The sequence below is a fragment of the Astyanax mexicanus genome, chromosome 12 (genome assembly GCF_023375975.1).
Source record: "Astyanax mexicanus isolate ESR-SI-001 chromosome 12, AstMex3_surface, whole genome shotgun sequence".
Taxonomy (NCBI): Eukaryota; Metazoa; Chordata; class Actinopteri; order Characiformes; family Acestrorhamphidae; genus Astyanax; species Astyanax mexicanus.
This window is the reverse complement of record NC_064419.1, coordinates 47,422,657-47,445,542: the sequence shown is the minus strand read 5'-3', so window position 1 is coordinate 47,445,542 and position 22,886 is coordinate 47,422,657. Positions and strand designations below refer to the sequence as shown.

The 22,886-nt window shown below is 34.1% G+C and overlaps 1 protein-coding gene across 2 annotated transcripts; it reads right to left on the bottom strand.

The window, feature by feature from the left end:
- Nucleotides 1–8,606: 8,606 nt before the first annotated feature.
- slc52a3 (solute carrier family 52 member 3) lies at nt 8,607–22,449 on the bottom strand. 2 transcript variants are annotated; one of them, XM_007231682.4, is made up of 4 exons: nt 22,279–22,449; nt 15,013–16,117; nt 14,092–14,215; nt 8,607–11,169 (listed from the first exon to the last, which is right to left on the bottom strand). In XM_007231682.4, the coding sequence occupies exons 2-4, from the start codon at nt 16,029–16,031 to the stop codon at nt 10,951–10,953; spliced, it is 1,362 nt and encodes a 453-aa protein (XP_007231744.2). In that variant the 5' UTR covers nt 16,032–16,117; nt 22,279–22,449; the 3' UTR covers nt 8,607–10,950. The 2 variants fall into 2 exon arrangements, with proteins under 2 accessions (XP_007231744.2, XP_015456353.2); XM_015600867.3 differs by having other exon boundaries at nt 15,013–16,114.
- Between the last annotated feature and the right edge of the window lie 437 nt (nt 22,450–22,886).

Genomic DNA, 22,886 nt, shown 5'->3' with positions numbered 1-22,886 from the left:
CTGAGTGTGTTCAGTCACTAAACTACGGTGGCCCTGAAGTGCAAAACAAAGTATCGTCACATACAAAAAATAATTACATTCAAGAAAACAAAATTACCAAAGAAAAAACTATTTTACATGGTCAAAAAAATGTTTCATTTCCGGAAAACAAATTCACAAAAATTAAAACAAATTTACCAGCACTGAAACACTTTTACATTTCTGACAGAACTGCACTTAGCTAAAGTGTTTCAGTGCTGGTAAAAGTGTTTTAATTTTGTGAATTTGTTTTTCTGAAATGTAACGTTTTTTTGACCATGTAAAATATTTTTTTTCTTTGGTAATTTTGTTTTCTTGAATGTAATTTTTTTTTGTATGTGACGTTAATTTGTTTTGAACTTCAGGGACACCGTACTAAACTGCAGTGGGACACTTGTTACACAAAAGCAACAGATGTGCCTGAACTAAAAGTAACACACATGAAATTTGGTTTGGACTCTAGTTAAGACTTTTAGGCATTAAAAAAACGCCCTCAGTATTAAAATTTGCACATTATCATCCTCAATCTCATTTCCAATGGATCGTTTCACAGTTTTTCTTGACAGTCTGGTGGCCCGTAATTCTGTTTTACACAAAGATCAGGGAGTATTTAGCACAATCTAAACTCCTCCAGACTGTATACTCCACTGCTGTCTTTATTAAGCAGCACTTCATTAACAGAAATCAGGAAAATCACATTTCTATTGACTGTGAGTGAGCGGACTGTGAGAACGGATCAGCAGTGCTGGGTCGGTGGGGTGGGGTGGATTTGAGTGGGGTGGGGGTTTACTGGGTTACGAGAGTGTTGTTGAGGTGCTGTTTGGAGCAGATGGGCCTCGCAGCAGCGATTTTCGGGGGACCCCTCGCCCCTCGACAGGGCCGCCGCGGTCCCACCCCAACGGGGAGAGCAGAGCCAGGTGGCCACAGCCCCTCGGACCAGCTGGGAGAGTGATGGACCATCTGACATTCAGCCAGAAAATGATACACTTTCCTCAGCACACACTTTACATATCAATACCCCCACCACACAATAACCCAGAGAGAGAGAATAACGCAGGCCAATCAACAAATAGAGATAATTATCGGGGCAGTCTGCTCTTTTTTTATTACAACACTCAATATAGAGCCCAAAGCCAAGAGGATAATGAGATAAGAGACCCCAAATTTACACCACCAACACCTGTAGTACAACGCTACAGCATGCAGTTTCTCTCATTTAGCTATTTATAGGTTTTATTCTATAAACTACAGACAACATTTCTCCCAAATTCCAAATTAAAATATTGTCATTTAGAGCATTTATTTACAGAAAATGAGAAATGGCTGAAATAACAAAAAAAAGATGCAGAGCTTTCAGACCTCAAATAATGCAAAAAAGAAAACAAGTTCATATTCATAAAGTTTTAAGAGTTCAGAAATCAATATTTGGTGGAATAACCCTGGTGGTTTTTAATCACAGTTTTTTTCATGCATCTTGGCATCATGTTCTCCTCCACCAGTCTTACACACTGCTTTTGGATAACTTTATGCTGCTTTACTCCTGGTGCAAAAATTCAAGCAGTTCAGTTTGGTGGTTTGATGGCTTGTGATCATCCATCTTCCTCTTGATTATATCCCAGAGGTTTTAATTTGGTCAAATTAAAGAAACTCATAGCTGCCGGAGTCCTAAGAGAGCACAATTGGATTTGCTCTATCTCTGGGTGGGTACAGTAGATGGCACTCTTTCCCCTCATCACTCTTACGGTGATGTGGATCAGCGCAAGGCTGCGTCTGTGAGCTGATGTATCAGAACCAAGTCACTGTGCTTTCCTCCATGCGTTAGCGCTGTGATGCTACTCGGAAATGTTCGAAAAGAACTGGTGGCTGACTTCACACTGTCAAAAGGTAGAGTTGGTATACAGTGAATAGCCCTATTTGAGTAATGTTCTAATCCATATTATGCCACTATGATCGGGAGCTTGCTGATTCGAATCCCAGTCATGCAGCTTGCCATCAGCTGCCAGATCCCTGAGAGAGCACAATTGGTCTTGCTCTGGGTACAGTAGATGGCGCGCTTTTTCCTCATCACTCTTAGGGTGATGTGGATCAGCACAAGGCTGCGTCTGTGAGCTGCTGTATCAGAACCGAGTCGCTGCGCTTTCCTCCAAACGCGCTGTGATGCTACTTGGCAATGTTCGAAAAGAGGTGGAGCCTAACTTCACATTTGTCAAAAGAGGCGTGTGCTAGTCTTCTTAACCCTCCTGGTGTTGTTGCGTCACTAGTGATAGGGGGATATACAGCTGCTGAAGCCAGAAATGAAGGTCAGGTCAATCCGAAACATTTCAAGAACTTTGGGAAGTTAATTAAAAATTCTATAATGGTGAAACTGGCACTCATCAGGACTGTTCGTTAAAGTTAACAGCCCCAGAAAAGAGCTCCTAAATGCTTCACAGAGTATTTTGACACTTCAATCTACCTTTATTTAAACTCGGAGTACCTTGAGGGTCGCCTTTATTTACAATTAAAAAAATAAAATAAAATAAATAAATAATAATAAAAAACAGCATTTTAATAAGATAAGATAAGATATTTAAAAAAAGATATAAAAGCAATAAGGTAAAAAAAGAATTTAAGAGCATATGATGAAAGTTAGCATATGATTCCTTATGTGTTCTTTCACAGTGTGGTACTGTAGTGTAATTAGTGAGGTAATAATAGTGAGTGAGTTCAGATGGAGGAGTGGGCCGGCGGACGTGTCACTCTTTCACTATTTTAACTTGTTAGAGTGTGTGTATGGAGGAGTGAGTGCAGACGGGAGGAGCTCAGGGTCTCTGTGGAGCGACGCTACAGTGGGAAGAAGCATCTGCATGACCTCTGACCTCTGCGATGAGCACAAGGCCGGGGGTAATTGAGGCTTCCCTTCCTTTATTCTGCCTTTTTTTACTGCATGTTGGGGTCAGCCGGCGGTCCCCAGTGACTAGCAGTCAGGGTCAGCAGCTGACAACGAGCCCCTCCCCCACCTCTATCTCTCCGCCCCCTCCTCTCTCAGCCCCTCCCCCTTTTCCTTTCAGCCCCCCCTCCCTCCTGTTACTGGAGATTGAGGTGGGCGTGGCTGAGTAGGTCCACATAAAGGACCTGAAAGTGACTGATTCACAAAAACCCACTGTTCCTGGATTGGTGTCAAACACTCTATTATAGAGTTAGCAACTCTATTGTCTGTCTGCCTTTTTTTGTCACCTTACAACCAAAAACATATTAAATAAAATATAAGTGTCCCCTGGTGAAAAAAAATATATACTTATATACTTAATATTGAGAAATGTCAAAAAAAATCTAAATCCAATATACTTCTAAAATACTTATTTACAACAAAATCAATCGTTACAGTAGTTTTAGAAAGTAAATTAAATTACTACTTGTTAAAATGTTAAAATATATTTAGCTTTTACATGGAACGAAAATGATAATTGTTATTCAAAATCTAAAAAGTGTGACATGCAAAAGTATTCAATTCTGCTTGCAGTTAGCCGCTAATGCTAATGCTAATGCTCCAGCTTTAGTGCTGGAGAAATTTTGGAAATCTAAGCTTACTGTAAATAAATGGAAGTGCTTTACTCACCCAAATAAACAGTTTTCAGGAGAGAAATCTGTGTAGATTGACTTTTAAAGAAAGTAAGAAAGTAGAGAGCTGCTGAATTAGAAGGGAAACATGGCAACACCCCTGTTCCTTACTAGTGTCTCTTAAAATGCGCCTTATAAACCAGTACATTAAATGTTGTGTTAAAATACCATTACTTTCCTTAAAAACACATAGTGATTTATTCTCAATACTGGAGATTGAGGTGGGCGTGGCTGAGTAGGTCCACATAAAGGACCTGATTCTGTTCCTGGATTGGTGTCAAACACTGTATTATAGAGTTAGCTATTATAAAGTGCTGAATGTTTCATATTTCTTAAAAAGTACAATACTGTATTAAAAAAAAAAAAAAACATTTTAATGATGTACACTTTTAGTTGAATGTAATTCAGTATACTTCTAAAATACGTATTTACAAATATACTTTTGTACATTTTTAGCTAAATGTGTTAAAAACAACTGTTTTAGAAAGTAAATTAAATTACTACAGTTAAAATGTTTTTCATTGCTCTGTAATTATAATTAGGAAAATATAAATATGAGTAAATCATAAAATACAATGTTAAATAAAATTTGAATGTAAAAAAAACAAGGTAAACAATGTAAATTTGTAACCCACAATAAATTATAGTAGTACAGTATATTAAAATATATATATATATATATATATATATATATATACCCAATTAAGTATATACTAGAAGTGTGCTACTCACAAAAGACAGGAACAAGAAGCATGTATATTTGTACTCTAATGTAAATATAGATCACATATATTTAACATCAATTCATAGTACATATAGTAATAGTGATACAGTTGTAATACTCTATAATAAATGTATTATATTATGTATTACTGTAAGCATATTTAAACTATGGGGTTCCATACTGTACATGAAGTAGTTTAAATGTTACTTTATTTAAAGTATATTTAAAATAGTTCCATTACACTTAGCACAATTTAAGTAAGACTTTTGTACTACTTTTTTAATACAATTAAAGTATAATAAGTACAAAAGACACCATCATTACCCTCTCTATGCTGTCTCTGGCCACAATTCCTGATCAACTGCATACTGATATCCCATGACTTTTGGAATGGCCTTGAAAAAACTGCTACACATTAATATCATGTAACAATATAAATGGTAATGATATTTATAAGACATTACCAGAGGTGGAAAAAGTACTGAAAAATTGTAATTAAGTAAAAGTACCTTTACTTTGCTAAAATTCTACTCCAGTAAAAGTAAAAGTACCCATCTAAAAATCTACTCGAGTAAAAGTAGAAGTACTCATCTAAAATTCTACTCAAGTAAAAGTAGAAGTACCCATCTAAAATTCTACTCAAGTAAAAGTAAAAGTACCCATCTAAAATTTTACTCGAGTAAAAGTAAAAGTACCCATCTAAAATTCTACTCAAGTAAAAGTAAAAGTACCCATCTAAAAATGTACTTGAGTAAAAGTAAAAGTACCCATCTAAAATTCTACTCGAGTAAAAGTAAAAGTACCCATCTAAAATTCTACTCGAGTAAAAGTAGAAGTACCCATCTAAAATTCTACTCAAGTAAAAGTAAAAGTACCCATCTAAAATTTTACTCGAGTAAAAGTAAAAGTACCCATCTAAAATTCTACTCAAGTAAAAGTAAAAGTACCCATCTAAAAATGTACTTGAGTAAAAGTAAAAGTACCCATCTAAAATTCTACTCGAGTAAAAGTAAAAGTACCCATCTAAAATTTTACTCGAGTAAAAGTAAAAGTACCCATCTAAAAATGTATTTGAGTAAAAGTAAAAGTACCCATCTAAAATTCTACTCAAGTAAAAGTAAAAGTACCCATCTAAAAATCTACTCAAGTAAAAGTAAAAGTACCCATCTAAAATTCTACTCAAGTAAAAGTAAAAGTACCCATCTAAAATTCTACTCAAGTAAAAGTAAAAGTACCCATCTAAAATTTTACTCGAGTAAAAGTAAAAGTACCCATCTAAAAATCTACTCAAGTAAAAGTAAAAGTACCCATCTAAAATTCTACTCAAGTAAAAGTAAAAGTACCCATCTAAAATTCTACTCAAGTAAAAGTAAAAGTACCCATCTAAAATTTTACTCGAGTAAAAGTAAAAGTACCCATCTAAAATTCTACTCAAGTAAAAGTAAAAGTACCCATCTAAAATTCTACTCAAGTAAAAGTAAAAGTACCCATCTAAAATTCTACTCAAGTAAAAGTAAAAGTACCCATCTAAAATTCTACTCAAGTAAAAGTAAAAGTACCCATCTAAAATTCTACTCAAGTAAAAGTAAAAGTACCCATCTAAAATTCTACTCAAGTAAAAGTAAAAGTACCCATCTAAAAATCTACTCGATTAAAAGTAAAAGTACCCATCTAAAATTCTACTCGAGTAAAAGTAAAAGTACCCATCTAAAATTCTACTCAAGTAAAAGTAAAAGTACCCATCTAAAAATCTACTCAAGTAAAAGTAAAAGTACCCATCTAAAATTCTACTCAAGTAAAAGTAAAAGTACCCATCTAAAAACCAACTCAAGTAAATGTAAAAAGTACTCAATTTAAAATTTACTTTGAGTAAAAGTTACATAGTTACTTTTAATTATTTGTTGTAAAAAGGAAAAACAAATCATAAATTAAATCGTTTTTAACGAACTATTATTCCACATTATAATTTGGCCCTTCAGGCAGTATTTGTTCAGACCCCCCCCATAAAACATTTTCAAAAACAAGTGGCATATGTTCCATTTTTTTACTTTACTGTTAAAAGGTTATGATCATATATGTGACTATAAACTGTAATTGTATAGTTTTACAGGTCGTTATTATTTTTTAACTTGCCATTTCTGTGCTTTAACTGATATTTACATGTTTTTTATTAACATTTAAGCAGATTAATGTTTAATGATAAAAATACTTACACCACATGCTTTCACAGGTTTGATGTGGAAGTTTTGAAAGCTGCAGCTCTGTCTGGCGGGACACATTTTGAGCTGCATGAGGACGTTATTGCCTCGTTATTTCCCCAGCTATTTATTTTTTACTCAGTAATTGGGAGTTTTCCAATGTAGCAAAGTAAATTACTTGTGTCAAAATGTACTTGAGTAAAAGTAAAATTACCTATTTTAAAAACTACTTTAAAAATTACAAATTACTCATAAAATCTTCTCAATTACAGTAACGTGAGTAAATGTAATTAATTACTTTCCACCTCTGGACATTAAGCACACAGCATCTGTTCACTGTATGGACAGTACATGCTGTTTTATGGAGATAAATGCTTTTCTTGCTCCATCTAGTGGTGAGTTTTTGTTTGTTAGTTTGCATTATATATCCATCCATCTTTATCCGTCTTTGTATTTTTATTTGGGAATTTTATTTTAAAACTCACTTTGAATATCAATCTTTAAATATCAATTTGCCTGAAAAGTGCTGAAAATAACTTGTATCAACTTGTAATGTTTTATGTTTAAGTAAAAAAAAAAGAAATTATTGGTTTTATTGCATGAGATTTTCCTAAAAGCAGGGCAATAAAACATGACAGGAGGGTTAAACTATAGTCTTATTGTTTATGAATAAGAGTAAGTATAAGTATAAAATAAGTGTATAAGAGTATGAACCTGTACGATTTAAATTAATATTTTAAATAAATGATTCTCTGACTCCATCTGGTGGTGAGGTTTTGTTTTTTGTTAGTTAGTCTGCATTAAATACAGATCTGGAAAAAATGAAGAGAGCACTTCAGTTTCTGAATCAGTTTCTCTGATTTTGCTATTTATAGGTTTATGTTTGAGTAAAATGAACATTGTTGTTTTATTCTATAAACTACAGACAACATTTCTCCCAAATTCCAAATAAAAATATTCTCATTTAGAGCATTTATTTACAGAAAATGAGAAATGACTGAAATAACAAAAAAGATGCAGAGCTTTCAGACCTCAAATAATGCAAAGAAAACAAGTTCATATTCATAAAGATTTAAGAGTTCAGAAATCAATATTTGGTGGAATAATCCTGGTTTTTAATCACTGCTCTACAAATGAACAATAAAAACATATTAAAATTGTGATAAAAGTATACATTTAACATCACATACAATTATAAGAGTGACATAAATAAACTGGTAAAAACTAAAGCAATATATCTAATTGCAAGCATTAGCTGTTAAAGCTATATTACTTATACACTAAGTAAAGTAAAGTAACGTTTTAAAGTCTAGTTTTAACACATAAAAGGTTCTTCAGCAGTTTTAATTTGTCTGAGCAACATAATAAAATTAATGTTTTGGGTAGCAAATTTTACTGAAGTACAGTTTTATTGCAAAAATATAGACTCAAAATATATAATAAAAATATAATTTGATCATAAAAAGCAAAGTTTTATAAAATAATACTAAGTAAATATTTATATTAAGAAAAATGACTAGTACAATATTAGCACAGTCAATAAAGTATACTTTTTTATATACAAATTAAGTAACTAAACATGTAAGTATATTTAGAGAAAAAGTATACTTTAATTATTTGCATATAATTCAAGTACATTTTTATTGTTTGATTTAAATATAGAACATTTTTACAATGGAAACCTCCCTGAAGCTCAGTGATTACTGTTACGCCCTCGCTATGTTTTCCTGTGTTTTCCCCGTTTCCTAGTGTGTTTCTCTTGTACTTTTCCATTACGTGTGTGTAATTTGTAGCTCCGCCCCTCGTTACCTGTTTCCCCAGGTGTTCATTGTTTCATGTTTAGTATATATAGTACTTGTTAGTCTACGTTTGCTGTCGGTCTTTGCACCTTCCTCTGTCGTTTGTCTCGCCACGTTTATTATTGTTTTCTACGTCACGTTATTGCTTCACGTTATTTATTTGTTTTGCATATATTTATGTATTTATCCTTTGTATATATCCCTAGCCCTGTTTAGTTATTATCTGTTTAGTTTAGCTACTTATCTGTTTAGTTTAGCTCTTTGTTAGTTTTCCCTGTTTGTTTATGTACATATTTATATTCGTTATTCCCCTGTTTGTTTATTTGTTTATTTGTTATTTATTAAAAGTTATGTCTTACCCGCTTAAACGTCCGCCTCCCTTCTGCTCACGCGTTACAATTACCTGTTCAGGAGAAAAATATCCAGTAATACTTTACAATAAGGGTCACAAATAACAGTACTTAATAAATATTATTCAATGGTTAAGTAATGTCTCCACCAGTCTTACACACTGCTTTTGGATAACTTTATGCTGCTTTACTCCTGGTGCAAAAATTCAAGCAGTTCAGTTTGGTGGTTTGATGGCTTGTGATCATTCATCTTCCTCTTGATTATATTCAAAGAAACTCATAATTTTAAGTGGTCTCTCGTTTTTTTCAAGAGCTGTGTTTAATGTCTTATTTTTTTATTTATTATCTTAATTAATATTCATAGTCAGATTCATAATTGTATTAACAAATGTCATAATTAAATATAAACAACTACAGGTAAATGTTTACTGATTAATTCATATCAGCAGTGATGTTAGTGTACACTGGTTTATATTGACAGCAACAGAACCAACTGCAAATAAATATATATTGATATAGTACAAATCTTGACCATAAAAAATATAGTAGAATAAAAATGTTTCATTATTATAAGAAATAGGAGGTAAAATAATGACATTTTAAAAAGCAAATTTAAAACTTAGTTATTTATTCTGCTGTGTTAGTAGTGCTTTACTAACCTTACTTTTCCTATCCTATTTATTTTAGATTTTATATAACTTATTTCTACATTTTATTACTGATACAGGTTACTATTACGTATTATTATATTTTAATTAGTTACATTTTATATTTTTAATTAAAATAAGTTAAGCTTTGCTTTTTAATCTTAGTATTGGATGGTAAATTAGTCAGTCATATGTTATTTTTGCTATTTTTTTTTACATAATTTAAGTATATTTGTGTGAGCTGTACAAATTAACAATAAAAACATATAAAATATAAAAGTGTGATTAAAGTATACATTTAACATCACATACAATTTTAGGAATGACATATAAACTGATAAAAACTAAAGCAAGATATCTAATTGCAAGCATTAAAATTAAATTAGTTAAAAGGATTTTACTTATACACTAAGTAAAGTTTTAAAGTCTGAGCAAGATAAAAAATATATATTTTTTTTGGTAACAACTTTGACTGAAGTACAGTTTTATAGCAGAAATATAGGCTCATGGGACACATTCAGTAAAATTGTATTTTTTATTATAAAAAGCTCAATTTTATAAAATAATACTAAATATACATTTTTATTAAGGAAATTAAGTACAAAATTAGCACAGCTAAATAAAGTATACTTTTCAAAGTGTAGTAAAAATACACATTAGATAAGAAAATATGTAAATACATAAAGAGAAAAAGTATACTTTAATTATTTGCAATTAATTCAAGTGCATTATTATTATTTGATTTAAATATAACATTATAACATTTTTACAATGGAAACCTTACTGAAGCTCAGTGATTACCTGTTCAGGAGAAAAATATGCAGCGATACTTTACAATAAGGGTCACAAATAACAGTACTAAAATAAATATTATTTAATGGTTAAGTAATGTCTCCACTAATTATTAGTTGACACTAGTTAACACAATATTAATCATTACTATTTAATTTAATCATTTTATTGCTTAAGAATTTTGTTAATAATGATGAATTGAGACAATATTATTAATTATGTCTTAACTAGTTTTATTTAATAATTAGTTGAGACAGTGGTATTGTATCGTAAGTACTGTTAATTAATGTACCCATAATAATAATAATAATAATAATAATAATAATAATAATAATAATAATAATAATACATTTTATTTATATAGCACTTTTCAAAATTCTCAAAAATGCTTTGCATACAACGATAAGACACAAAGTAAAAAGTAAAATTATAACAACAATAATAAGGTCCTAATACAGTCCTGTTTAGTACTGTTAATTATTGTACATGTATTGTAAAGTGTTACCAAATATCCAGTTCGCCTGTTTCCACTGCTATAGCACACTGTTTTTCTCTGCTGTTGTGTTCTATACCTGGCAACACGGAGTGTGGAAATGGGATAGGGGGAATGATGATGGCGATAGGCAGGTTTGGAGGCTTAATCCCGCACAGATTACCGCGATATACCGCACAGTTCTAATAATAAAATACTGGCTGAAACTCTGCAGACAACAGCTGCCACTGCTTAAACTTAACATGTTTCCTTAATATCTGATGATACATCCTGATCATGTTATGAGTTAATAAAGAAAATATGATATAAAATTGGGATATAAAATGATATCAGAGGGATAACGGGCACTGGGTGGTGCAGAAATCTCCAGACTGGAACAGATGATAAACGCTGACGAGGGGAAACATGGTGACGGATCCCACCAGAGAGCCGAGCTGCTGAGCTGCTCCATAAAACACCAGAGCGATGTGACTCTGATCCCTCAGAATCACCCCCACCATCACCTTCACATAGGACAGCAGACCAGTGAAGAAGACCCACGAGATCACCTGAGAGCGAGACATAAAAACAGATAAGATGATGAGAAGATAAGAAGCTCGGAGGCTGTGAATCTAACAGTACAAAATTAATCAACCAATTAATCAATAAACCTTTATTTTCACTGAAGCTAACCCGCATTTTTAAATGCAGCCAAGCATTAACAACTTAAAAAAAACTGTAAAATAAATACAAATTTAAATTAAAATCAAGTATTTAATCAGGTGAGCTAAAATAATAATAATAATAATAAGTAATTCATTAACAAAGCAATCAAAATGAAATGTTAAAAGCATTAGAAAAACATGTGAACAATATAAAATTTATACAATAATTCAGAATAAAAGGATAAGTGGTCAGGCTAAAATGTAAAGTAATAAAACAAAGATAAATAATTAGAATAACAAATTATTACAGCGAGATATAAAAACAGATAAGATGATAAGAAAATAAGAAGCTCGGAAGCTGTGAATCAAACAGTACAAAATCAATCAACCAATCAATCAATAAATGCAGCCAAGCATTTACAACTTAAAGGGACTGCAAAATAAATACAAATAAAAATTAATTATTTAATCTAAAATAAGGAACTTCATAAACAAAACCATAAAAATTAAATATTAAATATATTAGGAAAACATGCAAACAATATAAAATTTATAAAATAATTCAGAATAAGAAGTGGGCAGGATAAAATGTAAAGTAATAAAATAAAGATAAATAATTAGAATAATAAATTATTACAGTGAGATATAAAAACAGATAAGGTTATAAAAAGATGAGCTTGGAGGCTGTGAATCTAACAGTACAAAATCAATCAATACACCCCTAATTTTATAATGCAGCCAAGCATTTACAACTTAAAGGGACTGAAAAATAAATAAAAATAAAAATTATTTATTTAATCTAAAATAAGGAACGTCATAAACAAAATCATAAAAATTAAATGGTAAAAGCATTAGAAAAACAAGCAAACAATATAATATTTATAAAATAATTCAGAATCAAAAGTATTAGTGGGCAGGCTAAAATGTAAAGTAATAAAATAAAGATAAATAATTAAAATAATAAATTATTACAGCGAGATATAAAAACAGATGAGATTATAAAAAGATGAGCTTGGAGGCTGTCTCATTTCTAATGCAGCCGAGCATTTACAACTTAAACGGACAGAAAAAATAAATGAAAATCAAGTATTTAATCAGGTAAGCTAAAATAAGGAACCTTATAAACAAACAATCAAAATTAAATGGTAAAAGCATTAGAAAAACAAGCAAACAATTTAATATTTAGTTATATAATATAATTTGGAAAAAGTGGACAGGCTAAAATGTAAAGCAATAAAAAAAGAAAAATAATTAGTGTAATAAACAGATAAGATTATAAAAATACGAGTTCAGAAGCTGTGAATCTAACAGTACAAAATCGATAAATCAATTAATCAACCAATCAATCAATTAAACTTTATTTTTACTCAGTAGTGCATTAAGGATAACCCTATTTTTTTATCATTTAATGCAGCTGAACATTTATAGCTTAAACTGACTAAAAAAATACTAAAAAACTATTTAATCAGGTTAAGCTAAAAAAAAAAGGAACTTTATAAACAAAACCATAAAACTAAAATGGTAAAAGTATTAGAAAAACATGCAAACAATATAAAATGTAATTAAGAAGGAATAAAATAATTCAGAATAAAAAGGACAGGATAAAAGTGTACAGGCTAAAATGTAAAGCAATAAAATAAAGAGATAAATAATTAGAATAAGAAAATATATAAAACAAAAAAGGATGAAATAAATTAAATAAAAAGGTAAACGGCAAAAGTAAAACAAAGAAAACAGTAAATAAAAGGATGAAATGAATAAAATAATTTAAAAGATAAAACAAAAAGACGAAATAAATAAAAGACATAAAAGGTAAAAAACAAAAACTCAACTAAAACAGTTACATGCTGTTTGAAGGCGGTTAGAAACTAAAAGTTTAAAATGACTGAGTGACACCATATTAATCATTATAAACAATATTATAAACAATACAAATGATAATGTGCTGGAAATACATAAAATTGTACTTTCAAGGTTAAGTGTAAATGGCTGTGTCCCATTTACCTCCAAAGGTGATAGATCTGGGAATTACCTCACACCCGAGTTAACAGCGTTCCAGTTAAACATTCAGTAATTTTTAACTATTTTAAAACATTTCCATAAATCAGTAAACTTTGTGCTTTGGAATTTACTAGAACTGGTTTAAAACTCATTTAGCTGTGTTTTATTCAACCAAATCTAACCAAAGTATGTCCTACTTTTGTGTTAGCACTGACACACCTTAGCATTGTTAGATATCCAATATTAGTTGATAAAAACTCGTCATTATACAGTATTTTGTTCATACAAACAGCATGAAATTATGTGTACTGTAGTACTGCGTGTAAAACTGATTTAATGAGACACTAGGGCTTCATAAATGTGGCCCAAATCATATATTTTATGTCATAATTCCATTTTGGTCATTTCAAGTTGTGGTATTTTAACCTGTGAGCTATCCGAATTGCGACAATGCGATTGGGTCTGAACGGCCAGATCTAAATTTATGTACTTTGACGTCAAACAGAAGAAGAAAAAAAAAACACAAGGAGAACCTGACCATTGCCGAAAATGGTGTCCTTTTTAGCGAAGTGTATCATATTATCAGTAATAAACCCAGTCTGAACTCATTCATGGCTCTTGAGAATCTGATTTAATATTCTGGATTAAAGTGAAACTTAATGTGAAGCATTGCTCTATTGCACATGTGTCACTAATGAAGCACAGTCCATTCAGACAGCTGTTGTGTGCATAGACTAAAGAAATTCTCAGATTTGTTCATAAAATTGGATTTGGGCCACTTTTACCTGCTGTGTGAACATAGATCACCAACATTCAGGGACTTACGATTATAGCTTCTCCTGCTGTTGTGCCCTGCAGTAATGGGCAGGGACTCATGGCTGCCATGGCCATGTTGTATCCACCAAAAACACTACCCAGCAGAGACAGAATACCCAGAAACACCAGCGACCTGCAGAAACAAAGACAAACAAACACTGTATTAAACAGCATTAGCTTTAAAAGTTTGTAGCTATAGTTCTAGATGTAGCTATAATGTGTGTCTAATATAACTGTGGCTAAATAAAACAAAAACTTAACTTAAAACTCGTTTAATAATGTCAGAGAACTTTAGGATTTCATACATTTGAAATCTTCCACAATTTACCAGCGTTTAGACATGAAGGGCCCTGATAAACAAGGCAGGGGCGGCAACCAGTGTGATTGTGATGCTAACACTTCAGCAGTGATGTTGAGCGTAGTAGTAACACTGTGCACGGCCAGAGGCTGACAGGGTAGCAATGCGGTAGCTATGCTAATAGTGTGTAAGCACTGCTAACAGCGCAAAAGCTATGCTAACAGTGTGGCAGCAATACTAATGGCGCAATCGGGATGCTAACAGCAATGTGCTAGCTTGCTAGCTATGCTGACAGTGTGTCAACATGCAATGCTAACAGCATGGCAGCGATACCATGCAATGCAGTTGCTATGCTTACAGTGTGTCATCACTGCTTCCTGCGTGGTAGCAATACTAATGGCGCAATAGTGATGCTAATAGCAATGTGGTAGCAATCAGTTACAGCATGATAGTGATACTAATGGTGCAATAGTGATGCTAACAGACACCTGTGCCAGCCAGCTGCTTCCTACTGTACACAACAATAGAGAGCATAGTCAATTTTTATGCTCTCTCTCTCTCAGACTCTGGCTGCTGATGGCAAGTCAGAATGAGTCCCCCAGTATTCAATAGTGAATAGTTTTTTGATTTACCGTTTGGGGGCGAACATGGCGATGATGCAGGCCAGTGGATTCGCAACTAACGCCAGAGCAGCCGCCAGGTGATAGGCCAGATTCCCGTAAGGCATACAGGAGTAGGTCTGCACCGACGGCAGGACTCCATTGGTTGCGCCGTTGACCCACACCACCATGACGTAGATGAAGACCAGCTCCCACCGGGAATAGAAGGGCTTGACCATCAGTGGACTGGACTGATCTGTCTCATCATCTTCCAGAGTCTTTGCTTTGGGATCTGGATTGCTCATCGCCGGGTTGTCCACGCCCCCAGAGACCGATATTACTGCGTCTGATTTGGGCACCAGATGTTTGGAGGAGAGTTCGTAGGTTCTGGGAACTCGGTTTAGCAAAGCGAAAGCGATGAGGCTCACCACCATCATGGCTACCAGGAAGGAGAAGAAGCCCTCTGTGGAGAAGTTGGCCGGGAGGTACTGGGTCTGAACGCTAAAGGTTTCCTCGCCAGGCTGTGAGACGTTCGTAGTTTGAGAGACGTTGACGCACTTGGACATCCCGACGCCTTGCGCCAAAGCTACCAACCCGGGCAAGAAGCCACTTAGTCCTTCTCCGATAAAGTAGGAAGTGATGTATTTGGCAGGAAGCTGCATCATGAACGGCATGAAGGTGACGGAGGACGTGCAGTCCACCAGAGCGAGGAAGAACGTGAGGACGAAGAAGGCGGAACTCCTCGATTCGCCCAAGAGCACTGTGGTGTACCTCCAGAACGCTGTCAGGAAGATGCACGCCAGAACGCCTACAGTCAACACCATGTAAATGATGAGATTTTCCCGTAACCGGCCTGGGCACAGTTTGTGCGACACCGTGACTAGAAGAGGGCCGAGATTGGCCATCTGGATGATGACCGTCAGGTAGGAAGGTAAGTTCCATCCCTCAGGTAGAACGTTAACGATTAGTGGAAGTTCCACCCACAGTCCGTTAATGGCCACCCAGGAGCCCATGCCGAAAGCACAGGCCAGGAGATGGATGTAGAGCGACATGATGGATCACGGGTGGATCAGTCCTGGTCAGACAGGGACTTCGGAAGTCAGATTGAAGAAGTGCGAAAATTATCCTTTGTCCACTGCTAGAAGAAGAACAGAGAAATAGAAAAATAATTATTTTATTTATAGAAGAAATCTGTTATTATGGTTGTGCATCGCAAAGCAATAGTTTATTCTTAACTATATCATAATCCATTTTTATTTTTTGTTGGTAATACTGATATTATTTTCCGAATTTCGACACTGTTCCAACTCCAGTTTGCACAGATACACGGTTCTCATATAAAATTGGCTAAAATTTGTTAATAATGAATAAGGAGCAAAAGTTAGCAACCTAGCAATGTCTTAGAGACAAAAAACTATACCGTAGCTACACCTCAGCTACCACCTAGCAACACCTTAGCAATTGCCTAGGAACACCTTAGCAACATGGATGCCATAGTTTTAAAATAGCAAAACCTTAGCATTTACCTGAAAAAACATAACAACTACCTAGCAACCAAATTGGAACCAAATTGATACCACCAACAACACCATAGCATCCATCTAGCAACCACAAAGCAAAACTATAACAAAAAAACGGGAAACTATAGCAACCACAAAGAAACTCCTTAGCAACAACATAGCAACCAGATTGGAACACCACAGCAACCAACATGAAACCACCTACAGTAGCAGCATAATAGCAATCACATCAAAACACCTTAGAAAACAAACAGCTGTTCCATAGCAACACTTAAGCAACCACCAGGCAACACAACATAAAACAGCTAGGAACACCACAGCAACCATCTGACAGCCACCTAGCACATTTAGCAACATCTTAGAAACCATCCTGCAATTTCTTCACTACATTATTTTCCTCACATTTTCAAATAAAGTGTCTTTATTAATGAAGTAAGTAATGTTGTAGAAAAGAAAATGAAAGGTGGGTCAACACCCACCTCTCGACCGGGGTACAACTCCCCTGCGTGTTCGTTTGATAGAGAGAGTCAGACAGTGGAGTGAAGTTGAAAGCAAACCAAGTATTTATTACAAAGTACTGGATATTCAGGAGAACCAACACATGAAAGACCGTCTAACAGCCGTCCCAGCATAAGTTCTGACCCCCCTCTGATCTGACTCCATGTTTTATACCCAAAATGACGTGAAGCCTGTTGATGAGGCGTTGCTAAAATCATCTCATGTTAGCATGCACGTGTTAGTACTCAAGTTTCACGTGTCTGACCGGACCACTAGTGTTTGGCCTTGACTGTGTTCTTCCAGAATGAAACATCGTGGCACTATCTGTGTGTGTGCGTCACCCCCCGCTTTGAAGCAGAGGTCTTTTAGGGAGGCACTCACTCATCCAAAGGCTGCTTTGATCTAATAGCCTTTTTTGTAGCAATTTAGCCCGTACCAGTCAAATTGATGACCGTTAGTTAGGGTCATGCAGTAAAACAAAATACTTCAAGCCTGAGCTACATCTCATATGTTATATGTTAATGTGTTAGTAAATGTATCATGTGGGTTAATTTGTCATATAATAAAGTCTGTGTTAGTCACATGCCATATCAAACAATGTTTTACTATATGTGTAAAGGATATATTGTGATTATTGGTTAATCTTTTATATAATTGCGTGTAAAATACACTGTGAGTAAAAATGATCAAATATAATGTGAGTATTGGTTAATGCATATACAATACAAGGTTTCACACAATAATTATGTAATTATAGATACTAAGATAAGTAATCATTATTGGAAGATATTTGTCAATACACTCAAGGTAAAATAAACAGTTACTCTTTAATTCTCCCTTTTGACGTATCAACCAGATACGTCAGTAACTTTAAAGTTTAAATATAGCACATTTTATTTTTTATTAATTTAAAATTAGTCCAGATGAAAAAGGGAGAGCAGGTTGATATATGGTTATTTGTTGGAGGATCTGAGATATAAAGATTATCTCTCAGAGGACGACACTAATAATAGAAAGAATAGCAGAGCTGCGGACGCTGCGCCGCTGCTGCTTACGCTGCTTTTCACGTCCAGCGAGACGCTGCAGAATCCGCTCAGCTTTCTCAGAGGAAAGAGATGGATGACCTCTATAATTGGAAGGAGAGGCGGAGCCGCGGTGTTGGAGCTCAGCTCTTATCTCCGCAGGATCATCTCCTGCTCATCACTTACAGATAAGGAGGCCAGAAGAAAAGCAGATGTGCAATAAAACCACAATTACTGCACTGAAAAAAACATCCACAATAGATTTTATAGCATTTTTACAGTTTTTTGGCTGGAAAATCATTTTTAAATGGCAAAAATATGTACTAAAATGTCTTAGAGACGAAGAACTCTACCATAGCTACACCTTAGCTACCACCTAGCAACACCATACTGACTACCTATGGCCAAACCTAAAAAAAAAAACATAAACATTACCTAGCAACACCCTACCAACAACATAGCAACCAACTTGAAACCACCAAGCAACACCATGGAATATAATCAAGAGGAAGATGGATGATCACAAGCCATCAGGCAAAACTGAACTGCTTGATTTTTGCACCTGGAGTGTAAAGCATAAAGGTATCCAAAAGCAGTGTCTAAGACTGGTGGAGGCGAACATAGTAACCAAATTGGGACACCAAAGCAACCAACTTGAAACCACCAAGCAACACCATAGCATCCAGCTAACAACCACCTAGCACATAACACTATAACAAAAACCCAGAAAACTATAGACACCTAAGATGCATGAAAACTGTGGTTAAAACCAGGGTTATTCCACCAAATATTGATTTCTGAACTCTTAAAACTTTATGAATATGAACTTGTTTTCTTTGCATTATTTGAGGTCTGAAAGCTCTGCATCTTTTTTTGTTATTTCAGTCATTTCTCATTTTCTGTAAATAAATGCTCTAAATGAGAATATTTTTATTAGTAATTTGGGAGAAATGTTGTCTGTAGTTTATAGAATAAAACAACAATGTTCATTTTACTCAAACATAAACCTATAAATAGCAAAATCAGAGAAACTGATTCAGAAACTGGAGTGCTCTCTTAGTTTTTCCCTCATTACAGTGTTATTGTTTCAGTGTAATTGATTTAGTAATTGTAATCGGAGTATTTGTGCTGTTATTTAGGTACAGGACGTTGTGTACTGGTCTCACCTCAGTTAGTTTAGTAGGTGAAAGGTGGCGGGTGTGCTGTGCTGCAGTGTTTGTGTATGTTAGTGGATGGTGTTAAAAGTGTATCTGAGCTGTGACTGATTAACTGCAGAAACTCTCTGTAATGTGTAATACGGGTTCTCAGGAACACTGGGAACACTGGGAACAGTGGGAACACTGGGAACAGTGGGAACACTGGGAACAGTGGGTAACTCAGAGTGAAGTAAATCATTTACTACTGTACTATGACTTCCTATAACTATAAAACTATTTTCTCCTAAAATAGACTGATAAGTTTAGCGCTGTGTGTGTGTGTGTGTGTGTGTGTGTGTGTGTGTGTGTGTGTGTGTGTGTGTGTGTGTGTGTGTACGTGACAGAGAGAGAGAGAGGGGTGGGGGGGAAAGGGTTATCTTAAATAACAAAGTTCAAACAGCGAGGAAAATTAATTTAATTTATAAATATTGTCTCTGTCCAATGAAAAATAAAAAATGTTGCCGATATTTGGTCTACTCTATAATCATCTTTCTTTCAGGAACATTGTTTTTAAACACATTTGTTACAAATTGAAATTATGTAATATGTATTTCTGATATATACAGCTCTGGAAAAAAATAAGAGAGCACTTAAAAATGATGAGTTTCTTTGATTTTACCAAATTGAAAACCTCTGGAATATAATCAAGAGGAAGATGGATGATCACAAACCATCAAACCACCAAACTGAACTACTTGATTTTTTACACCAGGAGTAAAGCAGCATAAAGTTATCCAAAAGCAGTGTTTAAAAAACTGTGTTTAAAAAACTGTGTTTAAAAAACAGGATTATTTCACCAAATATTTATTTCTGAACTCTTAAAACTTTATAAATATGAACTTGTTTTCTTTGCATTATTTGAGGTTCTGAATCTTTTTTTTTTGTTATTTCAGCTCATATATTTATGAACCATTAAAACTAAAGGTTGAACATAGATAAACAGTAAGAAAAAAATAAAAAAAATACAAAAGATAAAATAAAGAGTAAAAATAAAAAGAGTAAAAATAAAAAGAGCAAAATAAAGTATGATAAAATCAAATATAAAAAATACAATAATTTATTAACATCATAACAACAGTACAAATATATTAATAAGTAATTAAATTAAATACAAATAATTTATTTTATTAAATGATAAGAGAAATGATGAACTGTCACATGCTTTCTGATGGTGAAATCTTTTTATATGCTGCACAAAACATATCAGAACTATATATTTTGAAATAATAAATATACAGTAATACCAAACAGTTAAAGTTTGGAATATTACTTCTATTATATTAATCTAACTCTATGTGCTTTTAAATTGATTGACGATTAAATTGATTGATTGGCTGGTCTATTGATAAGTTTACAGGGAACAGGCTGTGCCGGGTCAGTGTGCCGGGTCAGTGTGCCGGGTCAGGCTGACCATGTGCTGAGAGCGTGGCTGGGTGTATTATTACCCAAAAACAATAACCATCCAGTGAAGAACAACAGCAGAGCTGCTTATAATAATCAGATACAGAGTTCACCACCATATTATAAATGAGCCCTTATCGAATTCAGTGTTTTTCTTTATTTGATTTAATTGGGATGAGCTGCAGCTTCACAGCGTGAAGGAAAAGCAGCACCTATTGTTCAGCACCTCCAGGAACTCCTTCCTTCAAGATGCTGAGAAAACTATTCCAGGTGACTCTCCCTCATGATGATACTGAGATTAAAATCTCACCAAGAGTCTGCAGATCTGTCCTCAAAGAGAAATGTGATACTTATAATAATCTAAAGTATAAAAATTAAAATATTCTGTTTTTTGTGTTCTGTAGAACATAATTCAGCATGTGTTTCTGTAAAGCTTTAATATGGTCTTCAATATTAAATTTACAATGTAAATAAATCATAAAAAGATAGGAAACACATTAAATAAGAAGAGGTGTGTCCAGGTCTGGATGGAGAGATTTATCTGGATAGGGGTTTTATTGAATGATTAGAATATTTAAAAAAATGTATTTGTACTTAGCTACTCAACAGGCCCTAAGGTGATATCATGTAAAAAAAAAATAAATGCATGGTCACATCTTATTAAGGCGTGGGAATGAGATCATTTAGGTGTGGCCACAACTTATTAAGGTGTGGGAACAAGTTAATTGAATCTAGTTGGAGAATAATAAATCTTGCATTTCTGTAAATTAATCAAAGCTCCTTTAATCCAAGATAATCTTTAGTAAGAAAATGGAGAGTGAACTAGTTTATTTTTATTTTAATCTCTAAATGAAGTATGGTGATATTTTGGAGAGTCTTGCAGTGAAATCAGTAAAATATGGAATCATTTTAAGTAAAAGACTCTTAATTCTCATACTAAAAGCTGATTGGTTCAGACGCAGACAGTATGCAGATCTGTTAACCTTCCTTATACAGTCATATTGTACACAAACTCTCAGAGATGCTGGCTTTGTTAGCTGTGAAACAAAAGGAACTTGTGGCCACACCTTAATGGCTACGATTTAATTAACTAATTCCTATAATCCTCTCTTTTCCATGCCTTAATTTTATCATTCGCACGCATAAGTATCTTGTTCCTCGTTCCCGTGCCTTAATAAAGCGTGGCCATGCATTTTTTTTTTTTTACATGATGTCTGTCTTTTTTTACACAATAAGCTGCAATATAATCAAATATCAGTTTGAAAGTGATTTATTTATTTATTTGTTTGTTTGTTTTAACATCGCTAGGCAGCAAACACTAGTAGCTTATTTCCACTACCAGGGTCTGTTTTCACTTATGCACAGACTGAGATATCCCATAATACTCCGGTTTAGAGCTCACATGCACTGAGAAATCTGATTACTGAGTTGGACCTTGTAACAAGACAACGATCCAAACGATCCATTGTCTTCATCAGAGATACTAAACAGATTTTTACACTTTATTCTGATCTAATAATTAAGTATAAAAAGAGTGAACATGTACTGTATACTTGGCTCCATTAATAATCAGATAACTGCAGTAATCAGACTATAAATGGACTATGATTATAAATTAAAGGCATGAACTTGTTGACCTCAGCTCAGTAAGGCAGTACTCACGGTTTGAGCCTGTTCGAGTCGAAGAATCGGCCACCTTTAACCTCGTATCTCCGCTGATCACACACCTGTGGTCCAGGTGAGCTGAGAGGTACAGTCCGGCGGTTCTGAGTGATCTGACTCTGATCCTCACGGCTGTTGAGTTTTAACTGCAGAGAGAGGGAGTGAGATCCTCGAACACGCCTTCACAATCCAGACCAGCGTGGTGTAGCATTAGCGGCGTGCTAACACATGACACAATTAGTAGAGCAGGGGATTTCAGGACAAGCGTGCAAGAGGGCTGGTTTACACTATAACTCTCTCTCATTACGTAATATCTCACCACAGGCAGGAATTTACACAGTCATATCAAAACATTATGACCACCTTCTACACTTTACTTGATCAGATTCATTATCTGCACTCATAGTTATCTTTATGCAGGGCCGTATTAAAGCATTTGGGGGCCCCAAGCTAAACCTCAAAGCCCAATTAAATAATTTACATTAATTTGTGACTCCCCAATAAAAGCTGTGTCCCAATTCAGGGGCTGCATCCTACGAAGGATGGGTAGGCTGCAACGGCTGTACTGAAATGGGAAGTCTACCCTACAGAGTATTTCCTGTTTCCTG

What these genes read in the sequence shown, in the direction of transcription:
- slc52a3 (XM_007231682.4), bottom strand. Translation starts at nt 16,031, where the DNA reads ATGTCGCTCTACATCCATCTCCTGGCCTGTGCTTTCGGCATGGGCTCC. An exon ending in GCCATGTTCGCCCCCAAACG is followed by an intron (nt 14,216 to 15,012) that starts GTAAATCAAAAA and finishes TTGTTTCTGCAG; the next exon opens with GTCGCTGGTGTTTCTGGGTA. An exon ending in CAGCAGGAGAAGCTATAATC is followed by an intron (nt 11,170 to 14,091) that starts GTAAGTCCCTGA and finishes TCTCGCTCTCAG; the next exon opens with GTGATCTCGTGGGTCTTCTT.